The sequence below is a fragment of the Aquila chrysaetos genome, chromosome 14, assembly GCF_900496995.4.
Source record: "Aquila chrysaetos chrysaetos chromosome 14, bAquChr1.4, whole genome shotgun sequence".
NCBI classification, from domain to species: Eukaryota; Metazoa; Chordata; class Aves; order Accipitriformes; family Accipitridae; genus Aquila; species Aquila chrysaetos.
The window spans coordinates 6236355-6251806 of record NC_044017.1 but is presented as its reverse complement, the minus strand read 5'-3'; the positions used below and the strand labels follow the sequence as shown (position 1 = coordinate 6251806).

General features: G+C 35.3%; 1 protein-coding gene across 2 annotated transcripts in view; it reads right to left on the bottom strand.

Moving 5' to 3' along the window:
- UGGT2 (UDP-glucose glycoprotein glucosyltransferase 2) overlaps positions 1 to 15452 on the bottom strand; it is a 91222-nt gene that overhangs the window by 33879 nt on the left and 41891 nt on the right. For both annotated transcript variants that reach the window (XM_030036294.2, XM_030036295.2), the window contains exons 15-23: positions 13550 to 13685; positions 11857 to 11988; positions 10236 to 10400; positions 9673 to 9796; positions 9492 to 9590; positions 7508 to 7602; positions 4682 to 4888; positions 3205 to 3336; positions 1121 to 1248 (exon numbers count right to left, since the gene is read on the bottom strand). In XM_030036294.2, the coding sequence (XP_029892154.1) occupies positions 1121 to 1248; positions 3205 to 3336; positions 4682 to 4888; positions 7508 to 7602; positions 9492 to 9590; positions 9673 to 9796; positions 10236 to 10400; positions 11857 to 11988; positions 13550 to 13685 (1218 nt within the window). The remainder of the gene's footprint in view (positions 1 to 1120; positions 1249 to 3204; positions 3337 to 4681; positions 4889 to 7507; positions 7603 to 9491; positions 9591 to 9672; positions 9797 to 10235; positions 10401 to 11856; positions 11989 to 13549; positions 13686 to 15452) is intronic.

The following is a 15452-nucleotide window of genomic DNA, read 5'->3' as shown; positions in this document are numbered from 1 at the left end:
TCTCACTAATCTGCTTGATATTTCTACCTCTCCTTAATTTTGTTTTTCTGATAGTTATTCTTTCAGTTGTGCCAGTCCTTCCAGATAACAGAAATGATACTCAGACACAGAAAGTCAATAGATATTGTAAAAATAATATAATTTTGCTCTCTGTACATAAACTGGATCCTTAGATTAAAAGCTGGCTGGAACTCATCTTTACACTTCTTCAATTAACAGATGTGTGAATGTTGTCTAGCAGGGTGTCAGAGCACCACATCTGCCCACACCTCTACAGGCTCCTTTTCTAATGATTCCCAAAGACAATGCACTTTCTTACTTTAAATATCAATACTCAGATATTACTGTGGTTTTAAGATGCACTGGATTTTATCAAGCTTATTATTATTCTTTATAATTACTCTTAAGTAAACAAAAGCTAGTAGGAATTGTTTACAGTTAGCTGTACCCGTCTCTTGGTTGTAAGTAAGTACAGTGAAAGTAGATAAAAGTAATTTAGCAGAGCTGCACACATGTTATGAAGCAAGTTGGAGAGGATATGATTTTATGGACATGCAGTGATCTCTTATGCTTTAGCCTCATCATACATATGACCAATGATAAAAGGGTGCATGTCTCCTGAATAACACAGGGTTCCTTTTTTTCTGTTCTGTGCTTAATGATGAGGTAGTAAAGAGGCTGTCAGCAGCAGGGTAAATGACACATGCAGTTGAAACCCAACATATACAGTGGAAAACTATGTTAAATAGCATAATTAGCCAAACATAAAGGTGATACAAAATTTAGCAGATGTGTCATTTCTTCTAGAAAATAGGGCAACGGTTTGAGTATGTAAGTATACCAAGTCTGTCAGGGAAACGCTAAAGAGTAAATGAAGGACAGTTAAACTTGTCTACGTAGAAGTACTCGGATGCTAAGAGGACAGCAAATATAGAGCATGCAAACAACAAACACTTTAAGTGCATGTAGAGTGTATATATATGAGTATATAGTATGAAGAGTACTATGACTATATATTTGAATCTTCGTTCATATTTCCCATGCAGAAGGATTATTAATTTGTCACAGACAATAAACAAGGCAGTATATCATAAAGCCTCAAAATGCAAAAGAATTTTACCTTTTACTACTGCCTCCCATCTCTTTGACAATAGCTTTAATCTTCTCTGCTGAGGTACTGTATGTTATTTTTTCCAACAAATTAAAGTCTTCTGCATAGAATTCATTTTCATCTAAAGGACCCAGTACCTTAGATAGAGAAAACATGTTACTAAGCGTAGAATGTCCAATAATGTTTCTTCTGTAAGCAAAAATATACTAATATTTTAAATGAATGCACAATATTCAATATGCAACCCCTAGCCCTATATACATTAGTATTATTAACTATATAGTACTGAACTGGATAGTAACTATGCAGGATTACGTTTTTACAGTTATGTAATTACAGTTAATTATCAATCACAAAGAACAGCTGCAGTGGAAATATCCATATTTTTCATTATACATACCTATGCAAAGGCATACACTATTTAGAAATAACAAATATAAATTTAAGAAAAAGCTCTGTTAGGTGCATTATTTTAAACTGAAATTCAAATTACTATCTGCCTACCGCACTCTTTAGTTGTTTAATTCTGTGAACACATTCTTAACTTGTCACAGCTTCTCAGATGAAGCAGAATGGATAGAAAAGAAGAAAAGAGCAAAGGATAAGAAATGCAGGATATCCAGAGGCAAGAAACAGAACTAGTACAGTTTTTTGGTGTTTGAAAGAAAAGAAGATGCCTTGACGTCCCAGAAAATAGATTTGAGGATGATGTTTGGATTTCCTATTCATAGTCTACCAGGCTAAACTGACCCAAGTCAACTTCAAGAGCCTACAGGACTCCCAAGATGTAGAATGTCATGATGTAAGTTTGGTGTAATTCAACTGCTTCCTAGAAATGAGAGGTTATCTAGCAAAATGCCACTTTTCAATTTTTTATTAATATTAATGATGCATGAGATAGAAAAACTATAGTGTGATTATGAAATACCATGCTACTTTTGTAGAAGTCATAACTAGAAAAAAAAATTTGCTCATAAAAACAAAACTTCAGTGCTGAAACAGCAAGGATAGAAGTGAAGGATATCCCATGTCTTTTTTAAAAGTAATCTTTTAAAGTGAAAACAAACTTTCAGATAGACAAATATATATTATCAACTTTATCCAAGTATTTTTAAGAAACGCATTTCCTCAAAACTTAAAAGATGACATTATTTGAGCTTTTTTAGGCATGGAAAACAGTAATAACCATTTATAAAATAACATTGCATATTTAGTTGGGGGGAGCTTGACACACAAAAGCCAACACAATTGTTCTGTGCTTCATCAACAAAAACACTTTCCGTGGGTTCATTAGTAGTATTTTAGTTGTATCTCAGAAGCCATTTAGGATGCACAAGAGTAACTAAGAACACAATTTAAAAAGAGTTTCCAGTAATGAGATGCCAACATAGTATCTCTGTTTCTTTCTAATGGTGGAGCAATAAATAGAAAATAGGAAAGAGTTAACTCAGAGTAGTTTGTATAAATTGTATTTGTAATGTAAGGTATTGACTGTCATTAACAAATACTAAATATTGACCCCAATATTGTAATTTTAATCACATTCCTCTATAGCCACACTGTAATTAAGGGTATTGGTTTCAGAATATATATACAAGAAATTGAAACAACAAAACTACTATACTTTTATTTGAACAATAAGAATTAGCACTATAGAACAATTTAATATTTATAAACAATTTGGGGGTTTAGAGCTTGAAATACTACCCTAGTCAGTGTAATTTATTTTTTATTATATATGCAGTAGTTTATCCTATCCCAAATGTGTAAAATACAGGTAACTTCAGGATCAAAATTTATTAATAAATATCTTTAATAATACTTCAAATATTAACCTATTTAGACAATTTTGGCAGATTAACTCTTAAACAGCTGTGGAAATGAGATACATACATAGTAGCTTCAACGGAATGGAGCTAATAACCGAATTAGAGGTAAAACAAAAAACAAGGCAAACATTCATACCATTCTCTAACAACAGGCTGAGTAAGTGGGAAGTAAATATAATGCATTTTCTTTAGCTTGAAGCTGAAGTTCCAGGAAGTGAAAAACACCTACAAGAAGATTGAGAGATGACTTAATTTCTTTCTTACCCTGCCATTGCTCATAACAGCCATTTGCCCTGGAAGCAGCTTAAGAACCTCCTGGCAGAACATCTGGTGGGTTTTAATTAAATCCAGTCCTAAAGTGTTGTACTTCTTCTCAAAAGTGTCATCATCCATTCCCTAAAGCAAAGGTAAAGCATGAGATGGTGGAATGATTCAGCAAAAATAAATTTTGTAACAGCTGAGGTAATCAAAGATTTTCTTCAAGTTACATGGTAACCAGAAATGAAAACAGCAACCTCAGCTTCAGTTAAGTACATGACTGTTGGTGTGGAGCCATGGTCTCCCAACTAGCTAGTGTGCAGTTTTTACCCTCGGGCAACTGTGAATAACCATGAGATGAAAGCTGAGCCTGAGGTTAAGCACTTGTTCTATGATCCAGCACACAGCTGCATGAAAAATAACATTCTCTGTTAACAACTGAACTATATTCTCACTTTTAGGAAAAAGATATAAAAAAATCCATAATACTCTAAAAACCTAACAGTCATTTTAATGTGGTCATTGGATACAGCTTAAACATGTTTTAGGGAAGCCAACATCATCCAGTAAGATACATAACAAATCCATGTTCAAAGTAGGAAAAAAATGCTGGAACTTTGCCATGCTTACGATGGCACTGTGCCTCACCTGTCAAAATTATCCTCCTACATTAAACTCCACTGATAGGTATTTCTGCATTAGAAATGTACAGGCCAAGCAAATAGCTTCATTCAGACACAATTAATATAACAAAATAAATTAGTAACATGCATACACTGCTTAATTAGCTACCTTTATGTCTTTCAAAATTTATTAGACAATGAAATAAGAGGATGACCCAAACCAGCTAATTAATTTTCCAGTATGGTGCCAGAGGTTCTCTTAGTCTTCCAAATCTTCCTATGTACAAGTACTACAATTTACAGCTCCTTCTAAAACAAAAACTGTAGTTTGCAGCTTTTATTTGATAACTCGGCTCCACTCTACGTGCGAACTTTGAAATCAGCAACATTTGTATTTTAAACCAATGAATTTTCATAGAAACACAACAGAAAATGTTGGTCAGAAGTATAACAATGCTTGTTAACCTCAAGCGCTTCAGTCTGTGTCTGCTCACAACCACAACAGCAAGGTAAAAAAAGTTACTTCTGAAGTCTTAATTCTCAACAAACATTAATACTGTAGTTTTAATTAATAGATACCTATTTAAAAAAAACAATTGACAATTAAAAATTAAACTATTTTGTCTCAATAATCCAGTATCCGCACTCTGTATTTTTGCAGTACTCTTGTATTTTCTTCCCTTATTTTAAAGAAATTCTCTATTCTTCCATCACATAAAAGTTGTCAAAAATCCAAATCTGCTTGAGCAGAAACTGTATAAGGGTTATAAACTTCATATCATTTGGCCACACACTGTTACTCTCAACACCAATAAAATATATGTAAAATGAAAAGGTAGTCTAATGTAGTTTGCACTCACTGGGATGAGGAACTTAGCAATTTTAGTTCCAGCAGCAAGGGATTTTGCTGTCTCTTCCTTACTGAGTTTACTTAGGAAACTTTTTAAGTTGCTGTTGTTTTGGGTTAGAAAAGCGGTCAAAATTCCTCTTGCAATGGCTGTGTTATCTTCATTTATTTTTGATGAAGGATTGTTCAAAATCCCAACACGTATATGACTGCTTGTTTTCTGCAAAGAAAAATACAGAATAATACACAATTTTACGGTTCCATCTGCTGTTACCTCATGTATTCATACCTATTATAACTCTTGTGCAATGCCTGTAAGTATTTAATTTTTCGCAGCTATTTGTCTTTAGAACATCAATGCCTAATTCAGAACTTCAACTAGGAGTAAAAATGTTATTAGCAAGGATTTACCTATTCTGTAATACATATTTTAAATAGAATTTTTTTTTTATAGAACAATTGCCTTTGAGCATTCTGCAGAAGTGTATTTTTAACGAAAGAGCTACAAAAGTGTTCATTTACAGACTTCAGAACTGGTTTTGTAGATGTATTTCTATTTTTCAAAAACCATCAAACTAAGCATAAAATAAATACAAGAAAAATTATCCACTTATCACTTTAATCTTAATCAGCAGGAAAGTCTTTCACTTGCTAAAATCAGTGATGCCACTTAAATTTTACTAGAGAGAGTGATGACTGTAAGGTAGGATCAAATAGCATCACTAACCGAAGAAAAGGTAAATGGACTCTATTGCAGTAGAGAATAGAAAAATAAGGAATGAAATCACTGGTATTCAACATATTTAAGCAGCAAACATTAAATTGCAGCCCTTGAGAAAAGTTTTGTTAAAACACTTATTTGAAAAGCTTGAAAATGCGTGCTTTAAACTTGCTGAGAAGTGTGCTCTCGCTGGAAAGAAGACATTAGGAGATACACGGCAACCCAGTCAAGGGAAGTTCTTATCTTCCTCTACTCAGTACTTGTGAGGTTGCACTTGGACTGCCGTGCCTGGTTTTGGTCTCCCCAGTGCGGTAAGGATGTTGAGATGCTGGACAGGCTTCAGCAAAGGGCTACCAAGATGGTCAGAGGCCTACCAGGAGGCACTGAAGAAGCGGGGCTTGCTCAGTCTGGCCAAGAGGAGCCTACAGAGAACCCCAAGAGCAACCAACAACTACTGAAGGGGGAGTGAAAAACATGACAGGGCCAAACTCTTCTTGGTAGTATAACAAAGGGTAATGGTCACAAATTTTGGCCCGGCAGGAAAAACTACTCTAGGAAGGCAGCGCAACACCAGAGCAAGTTGTCAAGGGAGGGGATGGAGTCACCTCCTTGGAGGTTTTCAGGACTCCTTCAGACAAACCTACAGCTGACCTGATCTAATGATGGCAATAATCCCACTTTGAGCGGGAGGCTGAACTAGATGACCTCCAGAGGCCTCTTCCAGCTAAGACATCCCTAGTTTTTTTCAAATGAATTAAAAATATGTTAGTAGTTTTCAAAATATTATATATTAGCTGGAATAGTTGAAAGTGAGCTCCCTTCAGCCACCTCCCCTCCCAGATTCTTGCAAGCTTTTCTTCAAATGCTGATGGCAAGTCATGCGCAAGAGGTGTCTGTCCCAGTTCTGCACCTATCAGAAAATCTACTAGACCCTGACCCGACAGACAAAAGGGACTGCAAAGGAGTAGAGAATCTCCATACAAATCAACTGACTTTAAAAAAATTACTATGTTTTTGTCTTTTTGTCATGAAACTTGGAAATCACTAGACCAAGCAGTACATGAGGTTTGTCTAAATCAAATCTATGAATTAGAATGAAGATAACCAATTAAACTGCTATTTTATAGAAGATACAACAGACCTTATTCAGAATGGCTTTTTCTAATGTTTTTCCTAAATTCTCTGGACTAACACATGGGGACTTGCCCAGTTCTCACATCCTAGTTGGGATTTATGGCATATTTCCCCCCCCGAAGGGAGAAAAAAAATGAAACTACAGAGGAAATACACCTGTCAAGCTTGGGTCACAGATCTATCAGTCACATAAATGAAATGTACTCCTGTAACAAGGACTTGTACTGCATATTCTTCTTTGCGCTTTTTTAAGCCTCTTTTTAAGACATATTTGGTATCACACGCTCCCTGCAACATACCAATTTTATAATTCCCTTAGAGCGGTTCCTGTTTCATTCCTGACTGGTAAATCTAGATGTTTTCCCAATTTCAGTCTAATTACTCTTCTAACCTCCCCAGAACTGAGGGGTTTTTTCTCATTTATATTCATGTGACATTTACTCATATACTTTAAATCCTATTATTAACACTGAAGAACTTAAAATTAAGCAAACTCCTAAGTGTGCATGAACCTCCTAGCATATTAAAATACACAAAAAAAATTAATCTATCTCAGAAGCATGTAAACAATATGCGGAAAAATGGTCACTTCGTGGCCACAGCTATGCCATACAATACAGGAGAACACTGCATAATGGTTCACAGCAACAGGCATTATCTTAACTTCCCTGGCCAAGGTAACATGCTAGGTTACCTCATGGGAGAAGGTCTGTAATTGGGAAGAAATTCACCCTTTTAATGCACAGCGTCATAGTTTGTCTCCTGCGTCAGGAGTCCACGAACCAAATGATCGTTTATAGGCCTGTAAAATGCCAGTGCTGCAGGAGAGTAGAGCAAAATGAAAGCACAGTCTCATAAATCTGCACCTGACCCACAAAAAAATATTGTTACACCTTTATTTAAGAGTATAATTTTTGAACGTGCACAGTGTTGTTAACAACATATTCATAATAATTATTTTAATAAAAACTGCTAGAAACTCACCAGGTGTTTCAAGGCATTAGAAAGCAGTTGTCTCCCAGCTGGCTTATCAAAATCAGCAATAACCCAGATAGTAACAGCATATAATGCATCTTCATCTGAAAATTAAAGATAATCCCGCTTTACATTCCGGAGGATCTTCTCACAAGTAACGAATAATGAATTATTTCTCTTTGAGATTTTGAAGTTTATGTGTATTTTTGCTGACTTCAACTGTAAGACTAATCTTTGCCACATCAGAATCTTTTGCCCTCTGAATTGAAATAAAATCTTAGGAGGTAACTTACGTTAATATGAGAGAGTCACTAAAGTAGCCAATCTATTGTTGTACCACTGAAACAAGATGGCCCTACCTAATAAGCTAGCTCCAATTAACAAGACCTGCTTTACCAGACATTTCTTGTGAACATTTGATGGCAGGCTGGTCATATAGCCAGAAATGAAAAGAATTAGTTACAAGAATGCATGAGTTAGGCCATTCAACTTTCCCCAGCAGCAAAGGGAGAGTCCTTCAGCCAAAAGCAGGACAAAACTTACCATTTCTGGACACAAACGGGAATATACCAAATACAGTCCAAAGCAAGTAAACTACTGTATAGGTGTATATGCAGAAAATTTCCCTTTTTTCTGGTCTATAGCCTCCTGTTCTTTATTCTTGATAGAAGGGCAACAGCACATGAAAAATTCTGCAAAATTATCTGTAGAAGAATATCAGTCTACTCAGGTCTATCATATATCCCCTAAAAGGTAATACATATAGATGGGAATTTTGCAAGGTTCTGGTGAGATTCTAGGAGGAGGTTATTATTAAGTGTTGCTGCAGTCTAGAGAAACGCACTGGGGACAGAGATTTGAAATGTAGATTCCAGCTTAAAGGTTATGGGTTTTACACAAGAGATCTGAATCTTAGAAATGAGCCTACAGATTGAAAGCCAGCCATCATTTGACAACTAGCTGGGATGTCCCTGTGATTGTAGACAGAGAATCAAAGAGAGTCAAATAATTTTATTCTAAAGAAATGTAAGTATATGGCATTTCTTTCTGATAATGGAATAAATAAAAACTATGTTAATACCACATAAACATTACTGAAAGAGTAGCACTTTGTTAACAGGATTCTTCTTTCCCTTGATGGACTGATGTAAATGAGCAATCGTTAACTGTCTACTCCTAGAAGTTAACAAGGTACAGAGTATTGCAAAATTCCATGCAGTATTATGCTGCCACTGTTGTAATTGTAATTTCTTCTAACTCCAAGGGAAAGTGCTTGCGTATGCAATAAGAATATTTTACATCAAAAAATATTTTAAGTGTATAAAAAAGTGTGAGTTTTAGCAAGATAAAAATATATAAATGAGCGATAATCCATCAGAACATATATATATTTATTCTTTTCTACAGAAAGACAAAGCTTCAGATATCAAAATTAAAACAATCTAACTAGAGGAAAAATAGATACTGAATGCCAATAAAAAAGAAATAAAATCAATTATTCCTTAAATTGCAGAAATGGCTAATTTTGATATAGATAATATAAAGACTATACTTTCTTCACTTGATAATGCTGAACTAAGAGTCACTTGAAAACTGAATATACTCTATTTAATATCCTCAAGTAAAACCATATTAGTATGAAAACTGAGCCTGTTTTCAAAGCTGCAAAAGTCTTGCAAAGCTTTTTTAACTTCATGGTTAGGTATTTTTTGTTTTACAGACATGACATTCATCCCATTTCAAAACTACAAAATCTAAAATAACTATCCTGCTAATTATAATTTATGTATATAATATTAGGATATGATCTGGCTCCTGAAAGAAGATGCTGGGATATTGGGAAATTTATTTATTTACATGGGATCCTTGGGATATTTACTTACTTGGGATAATTTACTGGCAAATTTCAACAATCTATAATATATATATACACACACACACGTGTGTATATATATACATATATATATAAAACCCATATAGAAAATTAATATACCCTTTTTTGTTAAATACTTCATGTTGTCTGAAATTACAGCACTTTTATCTTGTGAGTCCAAAAAGGAGAAAGTAGAGAAGTCTTCCACATCAAATGGAACTGCAAAATGTAAAACACAACATGTTACGACTCTAAAAAAAAGGAAAATCATAACAACAGCCAATCTGAGAAAAGTAGTTACCAGTTGTGGATCTGAAATGTATGTATCTTCTTTCTGCACCAAGAATAGTGGGGTTTATACGGGAAACTACATTGTGCTGATCCATAAGAAAATCCATTGCATTTATATGATCATTTAACAACCCCTGTAGGAGTAAGAGAAAAAAATGAAATCTGTATTTTTACAGTTTCAAGACAAACAAAGACCAAGTATTTGTACAATCTTTCAACTGAGCTTAAAGCTTCTGTATACATCAAGTTACGGACAATGTCAAGTCAAAAATGTATAAATATCACACAGATAGTATTTCAAAATATCAGATACACATTTTTTCAATGAACAACTGCAGTACATTCTCAGTTTCTGGTTGAAAAATTCCACACAATTACTACATGCTTAGTTGATCCTTCAATCTTGTATGATCTAAATATACTGTTTCAAAATCATGACCGCAAATTAATGTAATTTTAGTTGTGATATTATTCATTTCAAGCCATCTCGTTATAAAAAATTTAATATATAAACATGACTCAATTCACTGCGAAATATTTCATCTTGCATTCATTCAGAAATGTTAAACATACCATGAACACTGCCCTCTGGAAGAACCCGGTGGCATCAATAATCCTCTGAAGAATAACTGTCTCTAACTCTGCAGCATCCATCTCTTCTCTGTTAAAGGGCACGCCATTAAACAGAGCTTGAGGCAATGGACCCAGGCCAGTCTTTTTATAAAAGGTTGCTCCTGCCTGATCATATCAAAAACATCACAGAATTAAATAGACTGTGGCTGACTGTAGCAAAAAATGAAACTAATATCAAGAGACAATGAACTCTAATCTCCAAGCACTATTCACTGTCACGCCTTCTCACGAGTAGCAAGGACAAAACAGGAAACGTTTGGAAACCAAACAGGACACATGGGACTTATTTCTCAAATAGAATGACAAAAGAAATTATAGATCTATACATGGTATTTTAAACTTTTGCTTTGTCATCTGGGAAATATTACTTTATTTTGCTTAACAATCTTAGCAAAAAAATATTAAGTAAATAACATTGGAGAAGGACCTTAAGACAGTCATAGTTTCAGGTAGATCGACCTAGACCTTTTCCCCAAAGAAAGCACCCCAAATAAACCTCAAAAGGCTTCTATGTTCAGAAGCCAAGCCTTATTTGATAAGAAAGCAGAACAAGCTAATTTTTCCTCAAACAGAGAAAATTCCACGAGACAAATAGAAATAAAAATGTGTTGTAATTCATTCCCCCTTTCTATTCTGCAACCTTTCATGTTTTCTTTCAGTGTCACTTTCTGGATGGTTACAAACTCTATGGCAGTATCTATGTGCCCAACTTTCTGTCATCCCACTGTCTCCTCCCTGATCTTCACCACGGTTTCATTGTCCCTGCTTGTACAGGGGGCTTCTTTCTGGTGGCTCTCTGTCTATATTTCTTCCTTTAATACTCTCTGTGGGAAGCTTTCCTCCCCTAAGCGTATCCAGCTGTTTCCAGGGCAAATTCAAACTGCCCTTCTATACAAATCCTCCATGCAACTCAGTGAGGAACAAGCAGTGCAAGGCTAAGAGCACCTTTTTTTCTGGCTGCCCAGATGCACCTTTTTAAAGGAACATAATATACGTTATACAACAGATTTTAAAAGGAAATAAATAAAATGGATGGCATGTGTCAGAAACACAAGATTGTATAGATAGCATGGCTGAGGACACATGAAAGAAAACAGTATTTTTATATATATTTTAGGAGAAAATTGCCTACATAATCAATTGTAGATGAAAATGTCTTCTCTATAGCCTTTAAATCAAAATCCATAGCTGTCTTTCCCAAAGAAAATTATAACCAGAAAGCACAATTAAAGGAAACAATGATTCGCCTAGAAGACAGGCTTGAGCTCCTCACCCAGAAGACACAGGTAAACAATTTCTGCAGTGTGAGAGAGACCCCTTGACATGCTTACGAGAAAAAAACTTGTGCTCCTGAACGCAGCAGGCAATAGTAAATTTTAATAGTGAGAGTAGTAATGCAGAAACCCTTTCAGCATTTCCACTAGTGACTGAATGGTAGCTAAAGAAAAATTTCACTCAAAGATACTGTATTTACTTGCTCTAACATTTAGCAATCTTTCAGCTTAGCAAATGCAATAGATTGTGTACTGCAGTATTTCTTACCACTTTGCTCTCGACATACCTTCCTCCCTTCATCGTATTCAGAATGAACATCTAGTATACTCTGAACATCAGCGTGTGGGTATTCGCTTCTAAGAACATCTTTCACATGATTTACTGTTAGAACATTTCCATCTTTCACTTCATGGTACATCTGTAAAAATTAGAAAGAAAGAAAAAATGTAATGAATTGTGAATAATAATTTATTAAAATTATTAAAAGTAAATAAACAATAAAAGTAAATATCATCTTTTTATAGTCCTCTAGTAAATTTTATATCCGTATACTTTTATATTGCTTTTATTGCTACATTGCAGCTTTTATATTGCTTTAGTAATTATCACCATTGCACATATGCACAATTTTTCATCAGAGGACTGTTCTGATTAATCTATTATTACACCTTTAGTCTAAATCTGAAGTGGCAAAGGAAATACACTTACATGACCTGAATGTGAAAGGTTATTTCTCTCCACCGAGTAGAGAAGGAATCTAAATTTTTACCATAAACTACTGAACCATGGGTAGTTACCTGAATCTATATGGGATGAATCCAAGCCTGAATTAGTCAGTGATACTTTTTCCTACAGGGATAATTCTTCTTTATCAATGCTATTTTATTTCATAGCTAAGATTTGATTACTTTCATCAAACATACAAAAGAAATTTCAAGGGAAAATTATTCAATCCATTCCTTTTCAAACAAGGAACAATACGTTTCCCTCTATAGCTCTGAATATCTCAAACCTGTATTTTATTGATTCTATTTTTAGTATCTTCTAATTATATTTATCATCCCCTCCTTTTTATATGATGAAACAAAGTAAATAGAGGACACAACATTTTAAAAAACACACTATAAATTGGTATTTTGTGATCTGGTCATGGATAATAGCCACACATGTATGTCAGCTCCTAACACTTGTGGATTTCTATTTCTCTTCCAAGGTACTCCTAGTTTCTTCAATTCCTTTCATCTTAAGCTCGCTGAGTTTGTCCATGACATTAGTTTCTAGGCACTGAACAGAATAATAGAAAACAAAAGTAAGAAAAAAAATGTTATGCATAAATACCATGTTCTCTGATACAATTTTGCCTTCAGAGTCTTCACATGGACTGCTCACTTTATTTCCCTCCATTCATCTCTGAAATTCCTGTCTTTACATGAACCTGCACTGTCTCACACAGAAAACCTGTCTCATTCACTAAATGCAAGCCTGGAATATTTCTGTTTTCTACACCCAGAAACAGCTCAAGCATGACCAAAAAGGAACTTATCTTACTCTGTTTCACTTTCTACACTAGAGAACAACCAAGGGTTTTTCAAAGCTTATAGGATTGCCAAAGTGATATTAAAATGCCTGTACTCCAAGAGATACAGAACACAAAGACAGGCACATCATATTAACACAAATAATACTGAATCATTTTTCACATGAAAATACTAAAAGCTGCAAGGCATGCATCTACCTTTTCACATTCTTGAAGAAAGCCTGTAGATAGGTAAAATGACAAGAGCAAGCTGGTTTCCGGAGCAGGAAAGTATTTCTGCAAATCATTCTATAGCATATTAATGCTATTCATGTTTTAATACTTTACTTCCATGTAAAGTAAATGCAAATGTATCATGTTGTCACAAGGGAGCAAAATCCTAACTATATAGAAAAGTAATAAGTAAGAAAAAAAAAAAGTGACTTCTTGTGAAAGAACTAACATTAATTATCGAGGTAAAGGCTTGAGAGGTGTCAGATTCCTCTGCAATGTAATTAAAAGTTCTCCAAAGAGCTATTCCAGCATCTTCATTTCCATCAATTTCTTCTTTTGTACTTAAAATGAAAACAAATCCAATTCTATAAACAAACAAAAAGAGATCATACATTTTAAAAGAGTATTAGTTTCACACACATTCTAATACCTAATGAACAAGAGGTTTGTGTTCAAGTAATCTGTCCAGCAGGTAGGGATGAAACACCTGTACCAAGGTGGTGTTGCCATGACTGTGTATGGTGACACTGAGGATACCAGCTATGCAGTCTTCATCAGACCTCCTAGATTATGCTTAGGTTACCAACTATGTACTGATTTTGGATATGCCTTTTCTACCATTCAAAGCTGACAGTAATTAAAATTTCTCTGAGCCATTAGGATTTACTTGCAGTCCTTTCCGTCCTTACCTGTCTGAAGGTTATGACATTCTTTACATTCCTGCCATCATCTCTTAACAGCTTAAGTCTTTGTTTTAGTCTGGGCATTGTGTGTTTTATTTTTCCTGAAATGTGTGTCTTGAGTAGCTCCATGTAGACATGCTGGGGTCTGGATGTCCTGTCATCAATACCTGCCATTCTTACTAGCCCTTCTCTTGCCTTTTTTACCTTCTGGGGCTCCCCCACCCTCACACTGCCGTTCATTTTCCATTCACGCCAATTTTAACACATCTACTACAATTACCAACATTTCCAGTAAATGAAAAAAGCCCTAGAAATATAAGGCTTGAGATGAAAAAAGGTCCAGAAAACTCCTAGTGGAGGTGGTATTTTGACACCGTCTTCGTGAAAAACAACCTGCATTGACCAGGCCATACTATATTTACAGCATAAAGTGTAACAGAGATTTGGTGTTCTACAATAGCAGGGGAAATTCAAACCTAAGAGCCACTTGTTTGTCTATACAAAACATTTTGATTAAATTGAGCATCATCATTTGCACACAGAACTCATGAAGATGTCACGGAAAGGTTTGGCATGTGCTCCAGAAACCCAGAAGTCCAAGATAATAATGTGAAGATCCTGTTTCTCCAGGGAACAAAGGCTTTGAGCAACGAGACAATCTGGTCAAACAGACTGCAAATAGTGGCACAATGACTAAAGCATAAAGTCCTTCACAGATTGAAGACTCAGGAGAGTTAAAACTGAAGATATTTGAAGTTATATTCCCTGCTGAGAACACATAAGGATCCTTCTGGTCTCTACTACACTACTGGAAAGGACTTCTGATCATTACAGTCAGTTCCACATCTTAGCTGGTACAGGAAAAGGACAAGAAAGATCCTTCTGTTGAGTAAAGTGACAGAGCATGTGTACATCCATAACTAGAACATACAGATTCCCAAGAGGAGAAATATATGCCTATTCATGAACACAGCTGCCTGCATTAAGAGGTGTAGACTAGGAAGGCAGATTCTGCCAGACACCTGGAATTTTGTGAGTGCAAAGCCATCAGAACCCTTCTAAGGATTTCCAAGCCTTCCACTGTCTGGTAACAATAAATTTTCCTAGAAGAATAGATGCCCTCCCCTCCACCCCCTGCACTTCAACACGAAACCTGCTTGTATAATGGGAGAGAGAAATGGGAAGAAGATGGCCAAACCCAGATATTTTTTTGAATCAGAAATGGAGATTTTATGTGAATACATTCCTGTTGCAGCAGTTCAGGGATCAACTTCATGTAGTTTTCCAGAACACATCCTTGAATCATCCTGAACATCTGCAGCTAATGCTATCCATACTAGGTCTGCAGCAAAATCCTCTACCATTAGCTGTCACTTCTCCCAAGACAAACCCAACAGCGCACAAAAAAGCTGCTCTATGAAAAATCCCTACCGAAGCAGCTATTCAACT